The sequence below is a fragment of the Loxodonta africana genome, chromosome 18, assembly GCF_030014295.1.
Source record: "Loxodonta africana isolate mLoxAfr1 chromosome 18, mLoxAfr1.hap2, whole genome shotgun sequence".
Classification (NCBI taxonomy): Eukaryota; Metazoa; Chordata; class Mammalia; order Proboscidea; family Elephantidae; genus Loxodonta; species Loxodonta africana.
In genome coordinates, this window is record NC_087359.1 from 36,765,512 (window position 1) to 36,786,675 (window position 21,164).

General features: G+C 50.9%; 1 protein-coding gene across 1 annotated transcript in view; it reads right to left on the reverse strand.

Annotated features, from left to right (window-relative positions):
• The window catches only part of LASP1 (LIM and SH3 protein 1), a 38,378-nt gene that overhangs the window by 4,120 nt on the left and 13,094 nt on the right, over nucleotides 1–21,164 (reverse strand). Inside the window, exons 3-4 of the mRNA XM_003414682.4 lie at nucleotides 17,055–17,139; nucleotides 9,565–9,672 (exon numbers count right to left, since the gene is read on the reverse strand). Of these exons, the coding sequence (XP_003414730.1) occupies nucleotides 9,565–9,672; nucleotides 17,055–17,139 (193 nt within the window). The remainder of the gene's footprint in view (nucleotides 1–9,564; nucleotides 9,673–17,054; nucleotides 17,140–21,164) is intronic.

Genomic DNA, 21,164 nt, shown 5'->3' on the forward strand with positions numbered 1-21,164 from the left:
AGGCCCTGAATCCCCTCCAGGTGTTGGGCCACTTGACTGGAACCTCCCTTCTCACCTCCTGTCACCAAGATCCTGCCCTGTGACTCTCCCAGTGGAAAAACGGATGGGGAGGGATAGGAAAAGGAGGAGGGCCAAAGCTTTCCTAGAGCAGAAGGAACCAGTGACCCTGTGCCCCAGGAGCCTCTGGCCACAGCCTGACCCAGTGCTATCCAGCCCCGGGGGCAGACCCCTTGGCCATCCACTCCCCACTTTCTCTGCTGCCTTCTCTCTTCCTTGCTATTCACTGTGCAAGGACAGCAGGAATCAACACTGGGCCAGGCAGGGCTTGAACATGAATAGCTGGGCTGGAGGTACAGGCCAGGCTGGATTGGGAATGCCTGCATCATTTTGTCTCTGCTGGCTAAATGGCCGTTATTTGCCTCCTTGGGCTGACAGGTCATGCAGAACAGCCACAAATCCCAAGACAGAGTTGGGGAGGGGTCTGGACTGGAGGCAGACTGTCTCTCTTAAGAGTCTGGATCAAGACCAGCCCCCTCCTGTCCCTGCCCTTTCTCTTCATGACCAAGTGGGGACCTACCCTTAAATGGCAAAAAGATTTCCAGGTGAGCCTAATCCTGAGGGGGAGATAGTCAGTCCTGGCCAGTTTGAAGACCCATCTGTGCCCCCAACTCCCACTCCCACTGAGAAGGGCACCAGGGGTGGACTTCTCATGGACATAGGGCCAGTACCCTGCTCTCAGATCTTTAAAGACAAGGACAAAAGGTTACTCTCCCCAGCCCCACTCCTAGTTTCTCCTGTCCACTGGCGGGGGAGAGGAGGTGATCAGGGAAGAGGACATCCCTCCAGAGGCCTATCTGTGTCACTTCTTGGCTCAGAAGGCAAACTGTCCTTCTGACTTTTGTCCTAGGGGTGGGACAGGTTAGTTTCCCATTTACTTTCTGTTAATGAAAAGACCTGACCCCTGAAGCTGGTGACCAGGGAGGAAGGTGCTCATGTGAAGATGGGTGGAAGCCTGCACTGAGCCCTGAGGACTGGAGGGACAACTGATGCTGGGGCACAACTACCCTGGGTGACCCAAAAAAAAAAAAAAAAAAGACGCACCGTTGAGTCCATTCTGATTCATGGCAACCCCACAGAGTTTCCAAGGCTGTAAATCTCTAGGAAGCAGGCTGCCACATCTTTCTCCTGTGGAGCTGCTGGTGGTTTCAAACCACCGACCTTCCAGTTAGCAGTCAATCGCTTTAACCACTGTGCCACCAGGTCTCTTTACTGGGGGACAGACCTTTTTTGGGTGTCTGCATTACTGAAGGGGTGACAGGGAACCCTGGGAAAGAGCACATGTCTAGGCCCTGGCTCCTCCTCCTTGCCAAGGGCGCAGGCCAGCTAAGGAGCCTAGGCCTGGTTCTATTCCCCATCATTGTCCTGCAGACTCAGTCCTTAATCACAGGCTGTACCCCTCTCCCTGACCCCCAACTCACATGCCTCATCCCTCGGGGATCTGAGCCCTTCGCCTGACTCATGTGACCTTGGGTGAGTCCCTTTTCCTGCTGGGTCTCAGTTTCCTCATCTGTAAAAACAGCCATGGTACCATCTGTTCCCACACGGTCTTGAGGATCCTGACCACTCTAGGAACCTAAGCAAACTCTAGAGCTGAAAGTAAGTATGGACACATGTGTATCTCCACAAGTGGCTGCTGGAATCGATCTTGCTCCTTAAAAAGTCACTATGCGTGGAGGGATATATACATAAAATTAGAGCCAGTTGACTCAGGTGGACCAAGCTAGTAGTAGCTTGAATACAGATGACACATACCACTGATGTACACACCACCTGTTATAAAAATAATATTAATAACCCTTCATATTGGCACAGCTCTTCACTTTGAGTTCACAATCACGAAAGCTCCTCTCGTTCTCTCCCTTGATCCTGGCAAAAATCACCCTAAAAAATAAGTCAGACATACACACTTTAATTCCCGTTTTATGGAAAAGGAAACTGAGGCTCAGAAGTTAAATAATTCCCAGGCAGGGCTTTCATTACTCAACAGCTGAGGATGGAAACCCGGGGACAAAGTCCCAGCCAGACAAGCCCCAGTTCACACCTGTTGTTCTAGAATAAATATTAAGAGCACCCCCTTTCACTCGCAAAAGGGATGATAATCATAAAATCACCCTAATTTGAGTGAGAAGGACGCCGGGCATGTGAACCCAGGAAAGGCAGAGTGGGAGGATCAGTGGACTGAGAGGGGTGACCTGCCGGTCCCTTCTACCTGAGCCCACCTGGATAAAATGTCAGTACTCTTCACTTCTTCACCCTCTCCTCCCCAGCAAATGAGGAAATGTGTTATTATTTTGCTGGTCAATTTAATGGCCTATTAAAAAAACAGGTACATTAGAGGGTGTTAGCACATCAAAAAGGTAAAGAAACATTTTCCGGACTCCAAGGGCCTGGGTGATCCCTGTTTCAAGCTTCTCAAAGTTCTGATCTTCTAAGAATCCTGAATGAGGGGCCACAAGCCCAGAAATGTCAGGAGAGCCTTGGCTTATCAACAGAACAGTCCCAGGCCTCTGTGGAAGATACCAGAATCTAACTGTGCCCGTGAGATTCAAGTGCACATGGGTTTGGGAGCTCACTTATGACAGGAGCAGACGCTGAAGGTCCTCACCCAGCCAGGCCCCTGCTGGCTGGAACTTCAGGACAACTAGGTGCGGGTCCATTCCAAAGCTAGAGAGACCTCATTTTCCATGCTAGCTGCTGCTCTCAACGCCCTGTTCTCCCGACTCTGGTGGAAAACAAAGGTCTGACCCTACATGTTACTGCCCACGTGATTGAGCATCACAGCTAACAAAGGGACATCAGGCTTTGAATGGAATAATCAACTCACCAGCCATGAGCTGTTTTTACAACAATATCTTCCATTTGCCAAGGGCCTATTTGGTGCTCTGATATGCTTATACTCATTTCCTTTTCTCAGCCATGCCAGGAGCAACACACCATTATTATCCCCATTTTACAGATGGAGAAATCAAGGCTCAAGAGGTAAGTGGTGGCTATGTCAGAATGCCGTTCTAACATCAGATCCTTAGTTCTCAACCACCGTGCAATACCCCCCCCATTAGAGACTAACAGTATTTTATTTTTAAAACAAATTTAAATCTGTGCTCCACTTCATTAGCAATCAGAGAAATGCAAATTAATACCATAACGAGATACCATATGCACAGCAAAACGGCTAAAATTAACTAAGTTTGAGGATGTAGAGCAGTGGTGGTGGGAGGGTAAATCAGTAAAGCCTCTTTGAAAATTATTAATCCAGCATAATCTGGTAAAGTTGAAGGAATATAGACTCTAAGATGCAGCAATTCTACTCCACATAAGCACTAGGACACATATCTTACTTTTATGCAGATAACGTGTGTCTTCTACGTTTGTTTACCAACTGCACCCTTCCACCCTGAGGTATTTTTGTAAGCATGCTATGCTAATTTTTTTTTAACAGCAGCATGTAAAAAAAAAAATTGGCATAATGGCACTTAAGAAAATACCTCATAGGGGGAGGGCACGGTTGGCAAACCAACGCAGAAGACCTGCATTATTTGTGTAAAAATATGGTATATGAAGATGTCCATAGCAGTGTGGGTACACCCAAACATTCATCAACCACAGAATCAATCAACATGGTATATAATCAGACAACTGAATAATACATAGCTACAAAAAAGAGTGAACTACAACTACATGCAAAAACATAGATGAACCTTTAAACCCAGTGTTACAAAAAAGCAGACAGACATAAAAGAATATATATTACATGTTCAAAATAAAGAAAAACAAAACCATATAGTGCTTAGGGATATGTACTTAGGTATTAAAAGCATAAAGAAAAAAAAGCACACACTTTCCAAGTCAAACTAAAGGACCGTCTAACAAGTCTGCCGATAGGCCATCTGACTCTGGAGAATGACGTTTGTTTGACTTAAGTATTTAACTACTGATTAGGTTCACACTCTGAAGGCAGAATCTATCTTACATAATAAAAAAAATAGTTGCTGTCAAGTCAATTCCGACTCATGGCAATCCCATGTGTGTCAGAATAAAATTACATTCCACAGGGTCTTCAATTCTTGATTTTGTCAAAGTGGATCACCAGGCCTTTCTTCCGAGGTGCCTCTGGGTAGACTCAAACTGTCAACCTCTTGGTTAGCAGGCTAGCCCTTTAATCATTTGTACTACCCAGGGACTCAGCTTGTAGAATATAAGCTGCTAATTATTTTTGACTAATAGGCATGCAAATAATTTCTGCCTGTAGAAAAGACAGCTTCAAGGTTTATGGTTTCACTGCTCCGTAGGGCATTAACTAGTTCTGTATCTAATCGGATCCAGAACTTTCTTTTGCTGACTAGGCATCTGCCTCTGCCTCCCATTATCCAGCTTTATTCCGCCAGCTGGTTCCTTCGTTAAGCGCTCACTACATGAGTGTTGTTTTTTTTATTGTGGTAAATATATATGTAATAATTGTTTCCTTTATAGCATTCTTCACAAGCCCAATTCCGTACATCAGTTATGTTTATCATGTTGTTCAACCAGTACCATTATCTGTTTCTAAATTTTTCCATCACCCTTAACAGAAGCACAGTGAACTCTAACTAGTGAGTTCCCCTCCCTCCCACCCACCTCTGGTAACTACTGAGATTTGAAACCTTTTCTTTTTAAATAATTGCTGTGCAATGGATCGCTTTTTGAGGCCTTTCTCACCAAGGTCTTGTAACTCACCCAATCATAATCACTTGGGTGGGACCATACAAATAAGGTCTATGGAACTCTAACAAAGGGCTGGGTCAGTTTTGCCATCCCACTAGGCTTAAAATAAGCCATCCCAGAGGCAAGAGCTCACCACCACCAAGGAAGAAGAGCCAAGAGTGGAGCATGCCCTTTGGACCTGGGATCCCTGCACTGAGAAACTCCTGGAACCAGCAGACTGAGAGAGAGAGAGAGATCTGTAACAATGAAGACGGTGAGAAGCAGTGGCAGAGAAACAGTGGCAGGAGAGACCAGCAGGAGACAGCATGGTGGGCAGGGAGCGAGAAAGCTGAGTGCCTTCGGGCAGGAGGATTGCTGGCAGAGTAGGTTGTCTCTGGGCACTTGGTGGAGCTAGGCTTTGCTGACTCAAGGACCTAGAGCTGGGCACTTTTGGCTAGAGGCTTATTGACAGAGTGGGGTGCCTCTGGGCATTTACTGGCAGAGTTAAAAGAGCTTTGTAACACTTGCCTGACCAGGGCAGAGGGCAAGAGGCCAGAGAGAGGCCTGTCTTCAGGAATAGCTGAAAAAAAGCTGTCCTGATGGAAGAACTGTACCCTGAGTGTTTCCGAACCTGAATTGTAACCTATTACTTCCCTAATAAACCCCGTGAATATGGTCTGTGGGTTCTGTGTGGCCACTGCAATCAATTATCGAACCCAGCAGAGAAGTAGTGATTGCCATGGGAGGGACAGTTGGTGGCAGAACTGGTAAAGACGGCAGAGAGGAGAGGCATGTCTGACCTCTGCCTCATTGGAATCAGCCTTGGGATGCTGATCTTGACTCTCCTTCCCCCACGTGAAGTTAAGGGGGTCAGATGCTGCCACCAGTCATTGCTGCAATAATATTTTATTGTGCTTTTGGTGAAAGTTTACACAGCATTTTAGGTTCCCATTTAACTAATATCACCGAATAATTTCTACACAAATTATTCGATAATATTAGTTACATTTTTCATAATGTGTCAACATTTCCTTTAATTGCATTCTGGTTGTTCCGTTTCCAGTACTCTAGTTTCCTTGAAAACTATATTTTGATCAGGGTATAGGAGTGTTCTATTTCTTGATCTGCATGGTGAATACACAGGGTTTACTATATGTGTGCTACATTTCAGAAAAGAAAGTAAAAAGTTACAGAACAAAAATTGTCTATAAAAAACAACCTGTAACTAAAAAAAAGGGAGATTCTCTGCCTAAAGGGAGCGCTGAACCTCTCTCCCCAGGGGCTCAAAGTGGCTCCAGCAACTCAAGTTTCCAATCCATTTAAGCCATTAGAGCTCATGACCAAAGACCAGGATTCCCAATGTGTAAACTTGCATCCCATAACTTCACGCACAGGCCTTTCAACTCTATAGATGCCTAATGAAGATACAATTACCACAAATGTATATAACTTACTAGCATAGCATCTTTCTTCAAAATTTTCCACATCTTCTGTACTGGACAATGGCCAAACTTTAATCCATGTCCCTACTTTGGCCATGATGTAGAAAGCAGACAGGTCTGCCTTTAGAGTAATAATAATTATATTGATAACATTTATCATACGCCCAGTGCTGGACATTTTCCTTGCAACCGACTTTCAAGGCAGGGCCTATTACCCTCCTAGATGGGGAAACTGAGGCTCAGGGAGACCTGCCCCACAGCTGAGTGACAGAAGGCGGGATTTCTGCCTTTGCTGTCTCCTCCCACCTGCCATCTTGTCTCTTGGCAGGGCTGACATCACACACGTCCAAAGCACATACCACCTAGGGAGACCAGACACTTGTCTTTTCTAATGCTCTCACTGGTTAAACCTCTGGCCTGCAGCATATTCCTCCAGGGAAGCAAATCTTCATTTCTTTTCAAGACGGTCTGACCTTTGGAAACAGCTAGGAATTATTTGGTACCAATCTGGGAAGTGAGTGGCAAGCTATATACAGAAACATTATTTTGGATACAAAACAAAAGGTGTGGCTCTAAACAAACCTTTTCCAAAACTCTTCTGGAAGCTGGGATAACTTAGCAATTGTTCTAAGTATGGCTTAAAGTTCCCTGGGGGTTCTGGGACATGGTCAGGTCTGGCACTGACTTCGGGGTTGGCAAAGCATTTTTGGACTTCAGTGTAACCCAGGGAGTGAGTTTTAAATGCTGGTTCCTGGGCCCCGATTCTGGAGAAGCTAATTCAAGCAGCCTTGGGTTTTTTTAGGGGAGGGGAATCTGTGAGTCTGCATTTTCAATAAACTCTTCAAGTGACTCTGGTAGAATTGTTTGGAGGCTCACATTTGACAGATTCTAACTGCATTCACTAAAACCAAATCTTCCAGCCTTGTGGTCACACCTCACAGGGCCCAGCTAAAGCTGCAAAGCAGCTCCTGGGTCAGGTTCAAGTCACCTCCCCCACCTCAGAGCAGAGGAGGACAATCAGCTAATTGCAGCCCTGTGGTTAACTATAAGATGGTTATCTTCCTAGGTGTGGATGTCTTGGCCAGAGTGAGTTTTGTTACCAGGGATCTCAGACATCAATACCTCCAATAGCTAGGGAAGAAGAAGAAGAAGAAAACAAAACAAAACAAAACACATTGCCACCGTGAGTCAATTCTGACTCATAGTGACCCTATAGGACAGAGTAGAACTGCCCCATAGGGCTTTCCCAGTTGATTGTTTTGGTTAGTAGCCACAGCTCCTAACCCACTGTGCCACCAGGGGTTCCAGGGGAGAAATGTAGGTAGAATAGGCTAGGTATGGAGTTTTCTGGAAGCTTTCCAGAAAGGGAGGCAGAGATGACTGGGCTTCCTCGTTAGTCCAACCCCCAGCCCCCCAAGTCTGAAAGCCCACAGGCCGGAAGCATGAATGAGTGTGTCGGAGGGTGGGAGGTGCAGACCTGCAGAATGGGGGCAAATGTCAACAAAAAAAAGACAAGAGTCTTCAAAAGGAATAGCCACTGGCTGAAAAGTCCAGATTCCAGTTTTGTGAGCCATTCCAGGTTTTCCCCATTACCCAAGGCAACCCCCTCCTAAGGAGTCACTGGATGGTGACTACTAACCAAGAGGTAGGCAGTTCGAACCCACCCAGAGGCGCCCCAGAAGACAGGCCTGTGGATCTACTTCCTAAAAGTCCCAGCCTTGAAAACCCTCTGCACACATGGGGTAGCCATGAGTTAAGAGTACTAGGTAGCAACTAACAACAACAACAACCACCTCCCTTCCATGTTAATAGCTTTAAGGCTCACCTTTTGTATTCTCTTGGTTGGAGGGTGGGGGGGTCTAGGGTATGAGCCCAGGCCTTTACTAGGCCCTGATTTATAAAGAGGTCTTTATAAATGTGACAGGTTTTTTGGGGGGAAGAGCCCTCGGAGGTATGCCCTCCTAGCCAAGGGAAGCACTCCACTTCCTCAAGCCCCTTTTTTCAAGCTGCAGGTCAACAGCCAGACTGCGAAACTCATTTAGTGGCTCTGCAACCAGCATCTTTAAAAATAAAATAGAACAGAAAATATCTGAAAGCCCTCCAAGTTATAAGTACTCTTTGGTGAAAACTTTTGATTCTGTTTTCTCTCTAAATAAATACATGCCTGTTTGGCAGGTCACAATGTAAAATGTACTTCTTACTGTAGGCTGCAGTCAAATGAAGTTTGAGAGCCACGGTCATAGGCATGGCTGGCCTGCTGTCTGCCTGGCTGCTCCAGCTTCAGAAATCTACCTGACCCACTGCTGAGGTCCACCGGAAGCACGGTCTAGCCACCCTCCAGAAGGAGCACCTCACCAAGGAGGCCTGGTGGAGGGGTAGAGAGGGGTGCGGAGCCTGGGGGTGGATGCTGGGGGCCAGCTGAAGCCTGGGGCCCTTATCCAGCCTCCATCCTCCACCCCCCAGCCCAGAGTAATACTGGGCAGCTTGCCAATCCCCTCCTGTTACAGTTGTGAAGACAACTACTTGCCCAGTCCCTCATTGTGGAGGGCCTCCTAGCACAGGCTGGCTGGGCACACCCTGCCACTCTGTCCCCAGGCCCTGTGCACGAGGCCTTGCCCTCTGTCCTCTGCTCACAGCAGCACCGTGCCCCACAAGCCTGGGGCCACAAAGGGTGCTGGTCTGTGGCTCTGCCAAGCAAGAAACTGAGGCCTGCTCTCTAGTCATGGGTGCCACGGAGGGTGCATCATGCTGGGGGCTGTCACAATGCCCACTCTCCACTTGCATTCCAGCTATAGCCATGCCCTGCTGACCATCCCAGGCCCAGGAGGGGCCAGGCCAGGGGGTGAGGGGAAGAGGGCAATGTAGCCTGGGGTTTTTACACAGGAAGGAAGAGCAAGCCAAGGTGGGGGAGGAGGTCGAGGGAGGGCGGAAATGACTGCAATGTCAGCACCCAGAGCAGACAAGGAGGAGACTGGCCCCTCCCTGCCCCTACACCCAGTTTTGACCTTTGTGCTAAGATGAAACATCCAGCCTGCACCCTGACACCCACGATATCTAGGGAAAAAACAGCTTCAGAGAGAGTAGGGGTGATTTCACCAACAGCCCTCCTACACACCCCCACAAAAATCCAGTACCTTCAAGCGGGACATACTCGGTGGACTGAGGGGGCAGTGAGAGGGAGTCTGGGGGCACACAGAGAAAGGGTGTCTGGAAACTCCAAACCTTTCCCTTTCCTCTGCTCAAGCAGCAGCCAGCCAGGCCTACCCAAGAGGGCAGGGGCAGCAAAGAGAATTGGCCCCATTCATGTCTGCCACGCTGGTGGGAGGGTAGGAGCAGAGAGGATAGTGGGTCAGGGTAGGTACCTCAGGGGCAAGGAGCTTACATTACTAATCTGGTCCTGGGTCTTCTTGATTCTCTGGAGTTCCGGTGTGTCTGCCACCACGCTGAAGCCTTTGCCCTTGTTCTTCTCAAACTCTTCCTTGTAGCGCACCTGGAAGACCCAAGAAGTAGGGAAGGGGGACTGGAGTCAGGCCAGGGTCAGCAAAAAGGGCTTCAGCCCATGGCTACCTCTGAGGCAGCTACCAGCCAAGAAACAGGCACAGGGAGCCAGGAGCAAGATGCTGACCAGAAATCCCCTCTGTAGTAATACCCACCCCAACTCAGAACAGAAGCCCTAGCCAAAAAGCATTAGATCAATAATAATAGCCCACTAATATAAATCAGGCAATGAAAACTCTATGGATCACAACAGTCCAATCTGCAACCCATCACGGGGATGGCGCAGGACCGGGGAGCATTTCACTCCCTTGTGCATGGGGTCACCATGAGTTGGGAGCTGACTCAATGGCAGCTAACAGCAGAAACATTTATTGAGTGCATTCTGAATGGCAGCACAGTGCCAAGTGCCTTACATGAATTATCTCACTTAAGTCTTAGTATATATTATTATTAGCCCCATTTTATAGACAAAGAAACTGAGGCACAGAGAGGCAAAGTCCCCTATCCAAGATCACATAGCTTAGTAGCAAATGCCCAGAGCCACCAGGATGCAACCCTTGCCGGCCTGACTGACCCTTCACTACTGGCATACCCTGCCCGAAAGCTATAGGAAGGCTCTTCCCAGCACTCCTAGGACTGCCTGGCCCTCACCACAGCCAGGATGGGGCCCTACCCATGGGGGAGGTTTTGAGAGGCCAGCTGAGTAAAGGCTGTGCCAAGTGACAAAGTTGGCATCCAGAAAGGAGGGCACTGAGACAGCCACAGGAAAACTCAATCAATGAGCCTTTGACAGGCTCTGGCGGCTTCCTGGAGCCTGCCAGGCTGGCTTCTGAGGCCACCACCACAGGAGGGGAGGCAGCTGGTGGGGGATAGACAGCACTTCAGAACAAGATTCCAAGCTCCAAGGAAGAACCAACTACTCCACCCACTGCCCTCGGCTTCTGAGAATTTCACGGAAAACCTGAGTACTAGAGGGACTAAAGGCAGATAACAGAAAGGACTTCCCTGTTACTAAAGGAATTAAAATATGAGAAATAACTTGTCCTCCTCTGGGGGTTCTGAAGAACAGAATAGAAGCCAGGAGATGCCCACGGGACAGGAACGGTTTCCTGGCTTCCAGAGACTTCACTCTCCACCTCTGTAGCCAGCTGTTCCAGACTCCCCCCGCCCGCCACCCCAGCTGCCTGGATTTCCTCCATGGTGGATGCACTGTCCTGGAAGGCAGGTCAGCCCAGGACATGAGGCCCAGGCCCTTGGGAGTTTCCAGGATGACGAGCCCAGGCGGCTCCTGGGCTTCGAGTCAACCAGCAGCTGTGCTGAGCTGTGCCCCTGACCCCACATGTATGCTGCCAAAGCCACACCTGCCAGTTCCTCTGCACAGCCCTCAGGGCCCCAGCTCACCCATTGTGGGGTTCTTCTTCCTAAAAGGTTCTGGAAGAGAATGGCGGAGTTGTGGACCTGAAGGCCTGAATATGCTGGTTCCCATCAGACTAGAAGTTAACAGTGGATACAGGCACCAAGCCACACAAGGGCCGAGAACCTGCCCAGCGTTGGCCCTTCCAGGAAGCCCTGGGTCAGCACGGTGACTTTTAGTGGGGAGCTAGGGGGTCCTCAGGGAAGAGAAGGCACCAGTCAGAAAGACAGTACTCCAGATAAAGAAGTCCTGAATCCAAGGCCTCTGGCTTCAGGTTGCTCATCTGTAAAAAGGCTGTCACAGGAATCAAAATGTGGGGAGCCCTCCTATCACCAAGTGTGGGCATAGAGCCAGACGGAGCTGATAATCACGCAGGCTCCGTCTCCCATTTACTGAGTAACCTTGAGCAAGTGACTTAACCTCTTAAGCCTCAGTTTCTACATCCATAAAATGGGGATCATAACACTAGTCATTCCAAACCAAGGTGCAGATTATAGACACGGGCTCCAGGGCAGCAAATGTACCATGGAGCGCACAGTGGGGCTCAGTAAACACTGCTAAGAGGGGTGTCAAAGTGCTTCATCAACATTTAAGTGCTGGGCCCATGGCAGTCCCCACTCGTTCCTCTACTTTCCAGCTTCAAAGGGTCAGGCCTCTAATCAGGGAACAATCACCATGGCGACACTGCAATGACATCAACTGGTTCCCAGGCTCAGGAAGTGCCTCTGCCTCCCTGCTGCGGAAGGATAATACATTTCACTCCTGGCTCTGCAGGCCCAGAGGGTGGGGCTGGAGGCCCAGGGCATGAGGCTGGGCGGAGTGGGGCTGAGGAAGGAGGAGGCCTAGGCTCAGCACCACTTTGCTGTGTGTCCCTGGACAAGTGAATACCTCTCTCTGGGTCAATCCCCTCGAGGTGGGCTGACTACTTGATCTCTACAAGTCCTCTAGGCTCTGGAGTATGGAACCATTTTTAAGCACTTCCAGGCCCTGACTATGGAGAATCCAAATGAGGAGTCTCTGAGTGGCCTTTGGTGCTGGTGGGAGTGGCAGAGTTAAAGGGTGGGAGCCAGAGAGAGGTACAGGGAGGGCCCTGCCCAGTGCCCACCATCAGGGCTACTGATCACCCAAGAGGGAATATTTGCCTTCCTTGCCTGGGATGGCTCATCAGGATGTGACGGGGGTGCCTGTGGAGGGAAGGGACCTCCCCAAGGTCATGTGACCAGTTAGAGGCAGGGCCAGGACAGATGCCCAAGGGTTCTCGTCGCCCAGCCCAGTGCTCCCTGTAATAGCGACCGTTGCCCATGAAATCACTCTACTTTCTACATGTAGGTTTATTTCATCACCCTCCCTAGATCTGCCTGCTCATCACTTATCCCAGCACACAGTAGGCATGAACACATGTTGGTGGAATGAGGAATGAATTAATGCAGACAATCTCCCAACCAGGCAGCATAATTAGTTGCTTAAATAACTGCCCCTTGCTGACCAAACATAAAACGAAAGACCATGGCTTAAAAAACATTTATTAAGCAAAATACAACACTAACGATTTCCACTTACTAGTGCCTACTATGTGCTGGGCCCATATAATACATAACCCATCTCTCCTAACAAAAAAGAAATCAGTTTTAGACTAGACACAGTCACATCAGCGGCCACCCAAACGTGGAGGACATTGTGCCCATTCCCCACCAAGCTCCATCTTTTCTCCTTTCCAGGAGATTAATAACGGCAAACATTTTTGAGTGCTTACTCGCTGCCAGTGACTTCCTCCAAGTGCTTAACTATACCAGTAAACTCACAACCACCTTTTGAGAGAGGCAATACTATCCGCATTTTACAAATGAAGGAACTGAGGCACAGAGAGGTTAAATAACTTGTCCAAGGCCACACAGTTAGTGGTAACAGACCCGTGATTTGACCTTAGGTCAGCTGGCTCGGGCAGGCATCCACACTCTTAACCAGTGTGCTGTGTCCCTGAAGTCAGAGGTGCCACGTGGGGAGGAAGGGAAGACAGGGCCCAATGGACTACAGGGTTCTCACGGCACCCTCTTCCCCCTTCCAGAACAGCACCATGAAGATGAAGGGCACTCTCCTCACAGTTCTGCCTGGGCTCACGGGGCCACACAGGCACCCCTAACTCGGTCCTACCCCAAAGCTGCTGTCACCACTCAGCGTGGTACTAGGGGTGAGGAAGAGGAGAGCTGGGGCCCAGCTGCCAGCTTCCTGCCTTGGCCAGGCCTGGGCAGGGCCACCCAGAGGGTCATTTCTGGACAGTACTGTGGTTACTTCCCCCACAGGGGAGGTTCCAGGTGTCCCAGACACCCAAAGTGCCACTTTGGGAACCAATATAGAGACTGGAAAACAAATAAAAGTTGAAATAACACAGGTAGCTTCCAAGAGCCAGAGAAGTGCTGAGACACATCAAGGCAGGCCCAGGAAAGGGGCCCTGGAAGGATACCAGCTGACACCCTGGTGGGTGGGATGGGCCAGGGCGGGCAGAAGAGCCTTCCACTTCCCCTCCTGCCAGCCACAGGCAGCTCTAGACAGCTCTGCCCCCTCAGCGGCCACAGGAACCAGAAACTGTCACCATCCGCAGCCAGGCCAGCTCAGCACCTGACCTCTAAGCAACTGGGGTTTGCTGTCTCCATTACTACTCTTGAGGAAATGGACCATGGCCTAGAGAAGCAAGCAGCCAAACCAAATCACACAGCTCTTAAGAGCTAGAAGAGAGACAGAGCCAGGCAAAGAGGCCAGACCCTAATCGGCCACCTGTCCCTACACCTGTCCCCAGCCCTCGAGGACCAGAACTTCAGGGCATGAGGGCTGTGCCCTCAATATAAAGCCCTAACTTTCATAGCGCATACCCCTCAGAACAGAGACAGGATAAGCCCGGTCTGTCTGTTCCTGCTTGCCGCCCTCTCCACCCACCAGCCTAGATCCAAGTCTGCCAAAAAGCCTGCATCAGAATCACCAGGGGAGCATGTCAAAATGCAGATTCCTGGGCTTCACTCAGAGCTGCCAATCAGAAGCCCTTTGGGTAGGGGCTAGGAATCTGCATTCTAGCAAGCCCGTCCTCCAAACCTGCTGGTAATGCTGGTGCATCCTGCAGGTTGAGAACACAGGGCCGTATGACGCAGCCGACTGCAAAACTATTAAGAATAAGACCAGGTTTTAAATCTGTCTCCCACTGGGCTGTGGACAAATGGTGTAGCCTCTCTTAACTTCAGTCTTCCCATCTGTACAATGGAGATAATAACAGTCCCTTCTTCATCAGGTGGTTGTGAGGATTAAATGAGATCAGGTGTACGTGCAGGGCCTGGCCCTCCCCAAGTACCTAAGAGTGGCTGCCGGTCTCACAATTTCCCCAGCCTACCCAGGGGAATGGAACCTGGCAACCTGGAAGCCCCAGGGGTGAACAGCAGGCCGGTTCCCTAGGGAGCAGAGGGCACAGGTGGGGCAGAGGAGCCTTCAGACCCTGTGTGTTGTGCCTGCTTGCCCTGTGTGGGAGCAGAAGTGGCCCCTGCCAAGGCACGCCCTGTCTGCCCACTCCATGCTGCTCACCCCTGGGCAGAGGGAATGGCAGAGGTGCTTCCCCTACAGGCCCTGCCTTTTAGGGATTGAGTTCTAGGGGCAAAAAGGGCTGCAGCCATGCTTTTGTGGGACTGACAAAGGCTGAGGGAATTAAGAACCCAGCCAACAGCCGGGTTTGAATTTCTCCTGAGAGTAGGGTGTGCATGTGTCTGTCCCTTGCCTCTGCTTCTGTGTGTGCCACACTTCAGGACCCACATCTTTTCCGAACACCTGCTGTCTCCTCTCCGTATTTCTTCCTCTAGGTTCCCCTGCCATGGCTCCCACCACCTGGGGTCCTGACTGCTCCTCTCAAGCTGTGGGGAGAGTACAGGCCACCACAGGATGCTCTGGCCTGCCTGCCCTGTGAATGTCACACACTCTGCCTCTGGCCTCAGTGGGCTTCCCACAGGATGGAGAGTATGGAATGACAGGGCCTCGCTAGTGTTGGGCCAGGATCATTCCTGTGCAGACCAGCCCCTAGCTGTCTCTGGCCCCTCTTCCTGCCAGCTGGGCCACCCAGCCCTCCTCAGTTGACAGAGGCCTGGCATTCACACCCATACCCCCAGAATTGCCGCTTTCACACCACAGCGGGGGTGGGGTCTGGGCTGGCAGATGTGAGCTGTCACAGCAGGAGAAGCCAGCTTCCCCCACTTCCTCCCTACTTACTCTGGAAAGTTCCGGAGTGGGGGTGAGCCTCAAACTCTACCAGGCTGTGCATGGGCAAAGTCACAATACTTGGGGTGAAATGACCAAAGCCCAAACCCTGAAACCATCGCTTACTGTGTGTGTCACTGGACACGGCCCTGGGCCTCTCCCAGCCTCAGTTCCCTCATGTGTAAAATGGGGACAACAGGTCTTCTACCTCCCCCCAGAGTAAAAAAAACAAACCAAATCCATTGCCACTGAGTCGATTTCAACTCACAGCAATCCTACAGGACAAGAGTAGAGCTGCCCCATAGGGTTTCCAAGGAGCGGCTGATGAATTTGAACTGCCGGCCTTTTGGTTAGCAGCTGTAGCTCTTAACTACAGCATCACCAGGGCCCCTTTCCCCCAGAGCAGGGTCAAGGAAAAACGAGACGTGGGAACTAAAAGCACTTGCTAAGCTGCAAAAGATCTCACCAGCATAAGGGATTATCATTTTTATCATTAGAGTATAGCATGGGAAACTAGAAAGAACAGAAGTGTCTGAGTAGACAAACCTGCGTTCAAAGCTAGCTCTGCCACCTGCATCGGTGTCCTCATCCGTAAGGTAGGGGTGATACTGCCAACTGCATTGGGCTGTTGTGAGAATTAAACACGCTGATACGTGCAGAGCATTAAGCTCTTGGTACGTTTATATTGTTAATTCCTCTGCTGCTACCTGTTCAATTTTAGCAAGTCCCTTAACGGCTCTGAGCCTCAGCTTCCTCATCTGTACAATGGGAATAACAATACCTTCACCACAAGGTTACTGGGAGTATTAAATAAGAGAACTATGTAAAGCCCTATGCAGTCAAGTCTGGTTCTCCCCGATGGGGCCTACTGGGAGATGGGGACCCAGAGATGTTGTGTCAAGATCGGGCACCAGAAGCCCCACACTGGAGGGATCCAGAGAGATTCTCTCCTCTGTGGCCAGGGGGATCCTCCACATTTTCCCAACCCTGAGCACTGTGCCTTCTTGGCTAAGTATCCAAGGGGTCTTTCATGAAGCCTAGGCTCACTCTGTCCCACCGTTGGTCCAGGCCAGGCTTATCCCAGAAGCCCTCCCTGACCCCTAGGCAGGGTTAGTTGCTCTGGGCTCAGGATCCTGTGTTTATCCCTCAGTGTCCCCTAACGACAGACAGAGTCCTCCCTGGGGCAGGAACCTGTCTCCTCCCCCAGGAAAGAGGCATGCCCCTCTCCCCACTCAGTGGGTGCTCAGGGAAACTGGGCCCAAAGGAAAAGGCAGGGCAGGCTGTGGCAAGGCCCCCTGCACTCTGCCCACCGAGCGGGGCAGGAAGTCTGGGAATGTGGCCATAGAGAAGCGGCTGTGTAACTCGAGGCTGGCATGAGACTGGAGAGGGGGGTTCTCTGATCTTCCCCAAGCCCCTCCTTTGTGGGTAGGTGGAAGTAGTGAGGAGGAGGAGGGGTACTGCTTCCTGGAGGAGGTGGGCTTTAGGGGTCCACAGAAAAAATCAAGGACGACTAGATACCTCCACCTCCCCAACCCAAAGGAGCCCCAACTCCTTTGCTAAAGTCAGGAAGCATGAAGTAACTGGGTAGGGGGGTGGGGGCAGGGAGACAAGGCAAAGGCTAGGATTTTAGCACCTTGGTCCTGCTGAATAACACAGAGGGAGGGAGCCCTTGCCAAATCTGGGGGTTACAACGGCCTCCCCACTGGGCCTTTAGCACTGGCCCTGCCCCTCACCTGACTCTGGAGCTCGCTCTGCTGCTTGAGGCGGAGGTTTTCCGGGGTGTCAGCCACCATGGTGAAGGACTGCTTGGGGTAGTGTCTGCAGGACAGAAAAAACAGTGGGGGTCACTCTAGGGAAGGAGCAAGAATCTCTGGGCTTCTCACAGCCCTTGGACTCACTCCTAAAAAAAAAAAAAATAGCTACTTCTTAATCTTGGAAGCCCCTACCCCTGCCCTAGCGGCAGGACCAAGAGCTTCTCAGCCTCAGCCTGGGTCAACCAGTGAGAAGACACATCAAGTTTGAATGGCTGGCAGGCCAGCCAGGGAACACAGTCCTGCACCAAAGGGAGGCCATCAGGATACTCTCTGAGGGTTTCAGATTGCCCTTGGTCAGGAATAATTCATGCCCTAGAGTCCACCACATGGGAGGGAGATGGGGCTGGAACACCTTGAAGGGTCCAGCCAGGTTAGGGCAGAAGATGGGCATGGGAAGAGGACAAAGCTTTCAGTTAAGACCAGAAATGGAGACCTACCAAGCAGAGGAAGACAAGAGGGATACAGAGATAGAAAAAGAGGAAAGGGACATGGATATCTGGGGGTCTTCCTAAAGTAAGTGGTAAGAGACAGTGCACACAACCAAAGCAGTGCTGCAAATGGCTAACATAGTCCAGTTTCACTGGAGGGTGGGCAGGAAGGCTGGCTTGTGGCCAGAAAGATGGTTAGCCACAGGTGACAGACAACAACAACAACAATTAATGCTGGCCCTGTGCTAAGGGCTTACATGCCTTAGTTTATAAATTCTCACAACCACCCTAGGTGGCTAATACTGTCATTGTTCCCCTTTGACAGATGAGAAAACTGAAGCTCAGAGAGATTAAACAAAGTGGCCAGGACACATAGCCAATAAGTGGTGGGATTCAAATTTGCAGCCAGATACTCTCTCCAGGGCCCAGCACCCTGAACTAAACCCTCCACTCCCCAGGCACAGGACAGGGTTCTGTCCCCTAGAAAGAGGGCTGGCTTGGGGGTAGGAGGAGCTAGGGTGGCCCACAGAGTCAAGTGTGCAGGGACTTCCAGGGCCACCTGGTCCCACCTCCTCATTTTACAGAGAAGGAAAGAGGATGGTGGCCCCAGGCACTTACCACCTAATGGGCTTCATAATTAACTTATTTATCACAGTGATTTATTGTCTTCTCTCCCACTACTTCTCCATGAGAGGACGGTTTTTTTGGCCTCTTTGGCTCAGTGATTTATTCCTAGAATAGTACCTGGTGCTCAATAAATATTTGTTGAATAAACGAATGTCATATCAGGTGTTAAAGCTGGACTAGGGCTAGAACTCAGGTCTCCTACATCATGACAGGTCCTTCAGCAAGCCAGCTACAGCAGAGGCAGCCCTGAGTTACCACGGTTTGTGTGTTTGTATGTGAAACAGTTGGGAGTCCTCATGAACCACAGATGGGGGCGCTCTCCAAGCAGGAACTAGATGTCTGGCCATCTCCAGCACTGAGTGGCCATATCCCATCATAGCTGTGATCCCTGGCTCACAAGCTGCCCCAGGTGAAAAATGGATTACCTCCTGGGACTCCTTCAAGGTATATCCCAGCCCAGTTGGCTATCATGCCCTCTAGCTGGACATGAACTGCCCACCTGTCTCTGTGCTTATGTTTTCCACCCACCTATATCACCCTGAGCCAGAGATACCTGCTAAACACAACTTTCCTCTGGAGGACGGCTCATGGAGGGGCAGGACTTGGGGTTTAGATTTGGAGAACTGAAACGAAAAGGGCAGAGGTGGCTAGAAAATGCAGCGGCTCTGACACTGACTTGCTGGGTGACCTCGGCAAATCCATTTCCCCTCTGGGCTAGTTTCACTGCCCTGGGCCTGGATGATTCTAGCTGTGCCCTTCTCTGCCAGCCACCACAGCCCTGCCAGGGCCCTGCCTCCACCCTTAACCCTCATCAGCCCAGGCACACAGCTCCACAACAGATGGAGGAGGAAACTGAAAAGCAAACACAGGTGCCTGCAGCTGGCAACAAAAAGAGCCCAGGAATGAACGAAGAGCTGAGGCTGTGGGTCCAGACCCCACGCTTGGCCCAGCTCCATGCAGCTAGGGCCACCCACAGATGAGTAGCTCCATTCAAAATTCCTGAGCAGCTCCAGGGAAAGGGAGGATCAACTGGGAATCTGTTTCCAGGGACTAGGAAAAGAACAGCAGAAGGGATTAAAGTGAGATCTCTAGCAGAACTGGCTGGTCCTGAGGTTCTAGAAGGGAGGGTTTGGATATGCCCCTCCTCCCACACTTCTGAGCCATTTGGAAGGTATCGTGGGGCAGGGGAGATGATGAAGAGAGCAACTGTGAGCAGAGACCCATGTGGTGGAAAAGGGAGATTAGGTCCTAAAATGGGATGAAGGAGAAGACCTCTAGACAGCTCTGGGAGAGAGTTTGAAGGGTCAGTTCTGAGAAGACTGTGCTGGTTAGTGTTCAGAGGGGGAGAATGGAGGCAGGCTAGGCAAGCAGATGTCTGTGGGAGCCAGTCTGCAAACCCTGGAGCTTCCCGTTTGCCTGAAGGTATAGAGTTAAAATGGAGTACCAGCTCCCGGGGCCCCAAGGACAGCCAGACATGTGCGCCTGACGTGCCCCACCCACTCCGCAGCTCCTACACACTTAGCATGATTCCCTCACACACAATGAATGTATAGACAGACCCTCTGCAGCGACGCCCGTCTCCTAGACACCGAGGCCAGCAGAGCCACAGGTGACGGCGATCCACACAGACCACACACTCACCTGCTACACCTACACCCTGCCCTCTGCTACCTCACACTGCACCCAAAGAATCTTTAAAATAGGGCTCAGGAGACCCTCCAACATGCAGCAAGTGCCTCTGGATGGGGCTGACGCGTACCTGGTCATCTCTTTGGAGCCACTGCCTAAGGAAACCACCATTACCCTTAGATCCCAGACCCCACAGCAGGTATACTAATCCCATCAGAATGATGGGGGGGCAAGAACAGCCTGAATGTTGGCTTAATCCAGGGGGAGGGATTTTAATCCTGTATCAGATTAACTAGATTAATGGGAGCTCCAGAGCTCCTACCCTCGCCCCCTAAGGCCCAGCCCAGGCCCAAGGGAGACAGGTGGACGTGACCATAGGCTGTATTACTCCTGCTGGGTCAGCCCTGTCCCCTCCTTACAGCCCCCAGCCCTGGCAAGACAACCCTGCCTTCCCCTTCCCTTGCTCACTGTGCTTCAGGTTTCCATGGCAACCTCATCCTCAGCTCCAGGCAGGAGAGCAGCACAGAGCAGGGAAAGAGAGAGAGAGAGGTCTATGGGGGTGGGGGAAGAGACACAGACAGCAAGGGTGCCCTCAACTGCGGAGGAGCGCATGAAGGCAAAACCAGGCAACTGGGCCTTCAGGATCCTTGTGGACGATTCAGGAGAGGAAGACAGGTGCCAGGGGTTTGTTTTCAGAAAGGAAGGCGAAAGAACATCAGTACTGTACCCCTCCCCCACTGACACGCTTGGCTTCAAAAAGGGCTCCGATTGATGTGACCTCTTTCCAGAAACAACTGCTGGGAATGCTACCTTTTCCCTCCCTCTCTGTGCTCAGGTTGAAACTTACCCAATCCACCATGCTCAGATCCCAGTGGGTTGGATGGATGGATGGATATGCCAATGTGGGCACTGAGACAGATGAGGGGCTCCACTGGAAGCCCAGCCCCACCAACAGACTGGGCCATGGTGAGGGAACAAGGGGCAGGGTGGGGAGACCGGCATTTCAACCCCAGCCTGGAACTGGGTCCAGAGCACAGCTGTCTTTTGTACTTTCTGTGGGCCAGCCTGTCCCTGGCCTTATGTTAATCATTCCAGGCAGGGGGCTTCTCTGCTGATACCCTCCCCACCCTTCATCCCTGCTATCAGTGAAAGAGGGAGGCATGGAGAGGGCCCACTAGGGCAGGAAGCCTGTGGGAGGCAGGAGGAGCAAGGACCTAGTATCCATGAGGGTAAAACCAGGAAAAGCCTCTCCTGCTGAGGAAGAAAGGCACGGGAGCAGGGGCAGGCAATTAGGCAGCTGTTGGCAGCAGTCTAGGCCGCCAGGAGAACTGACAAGCATGCAAAG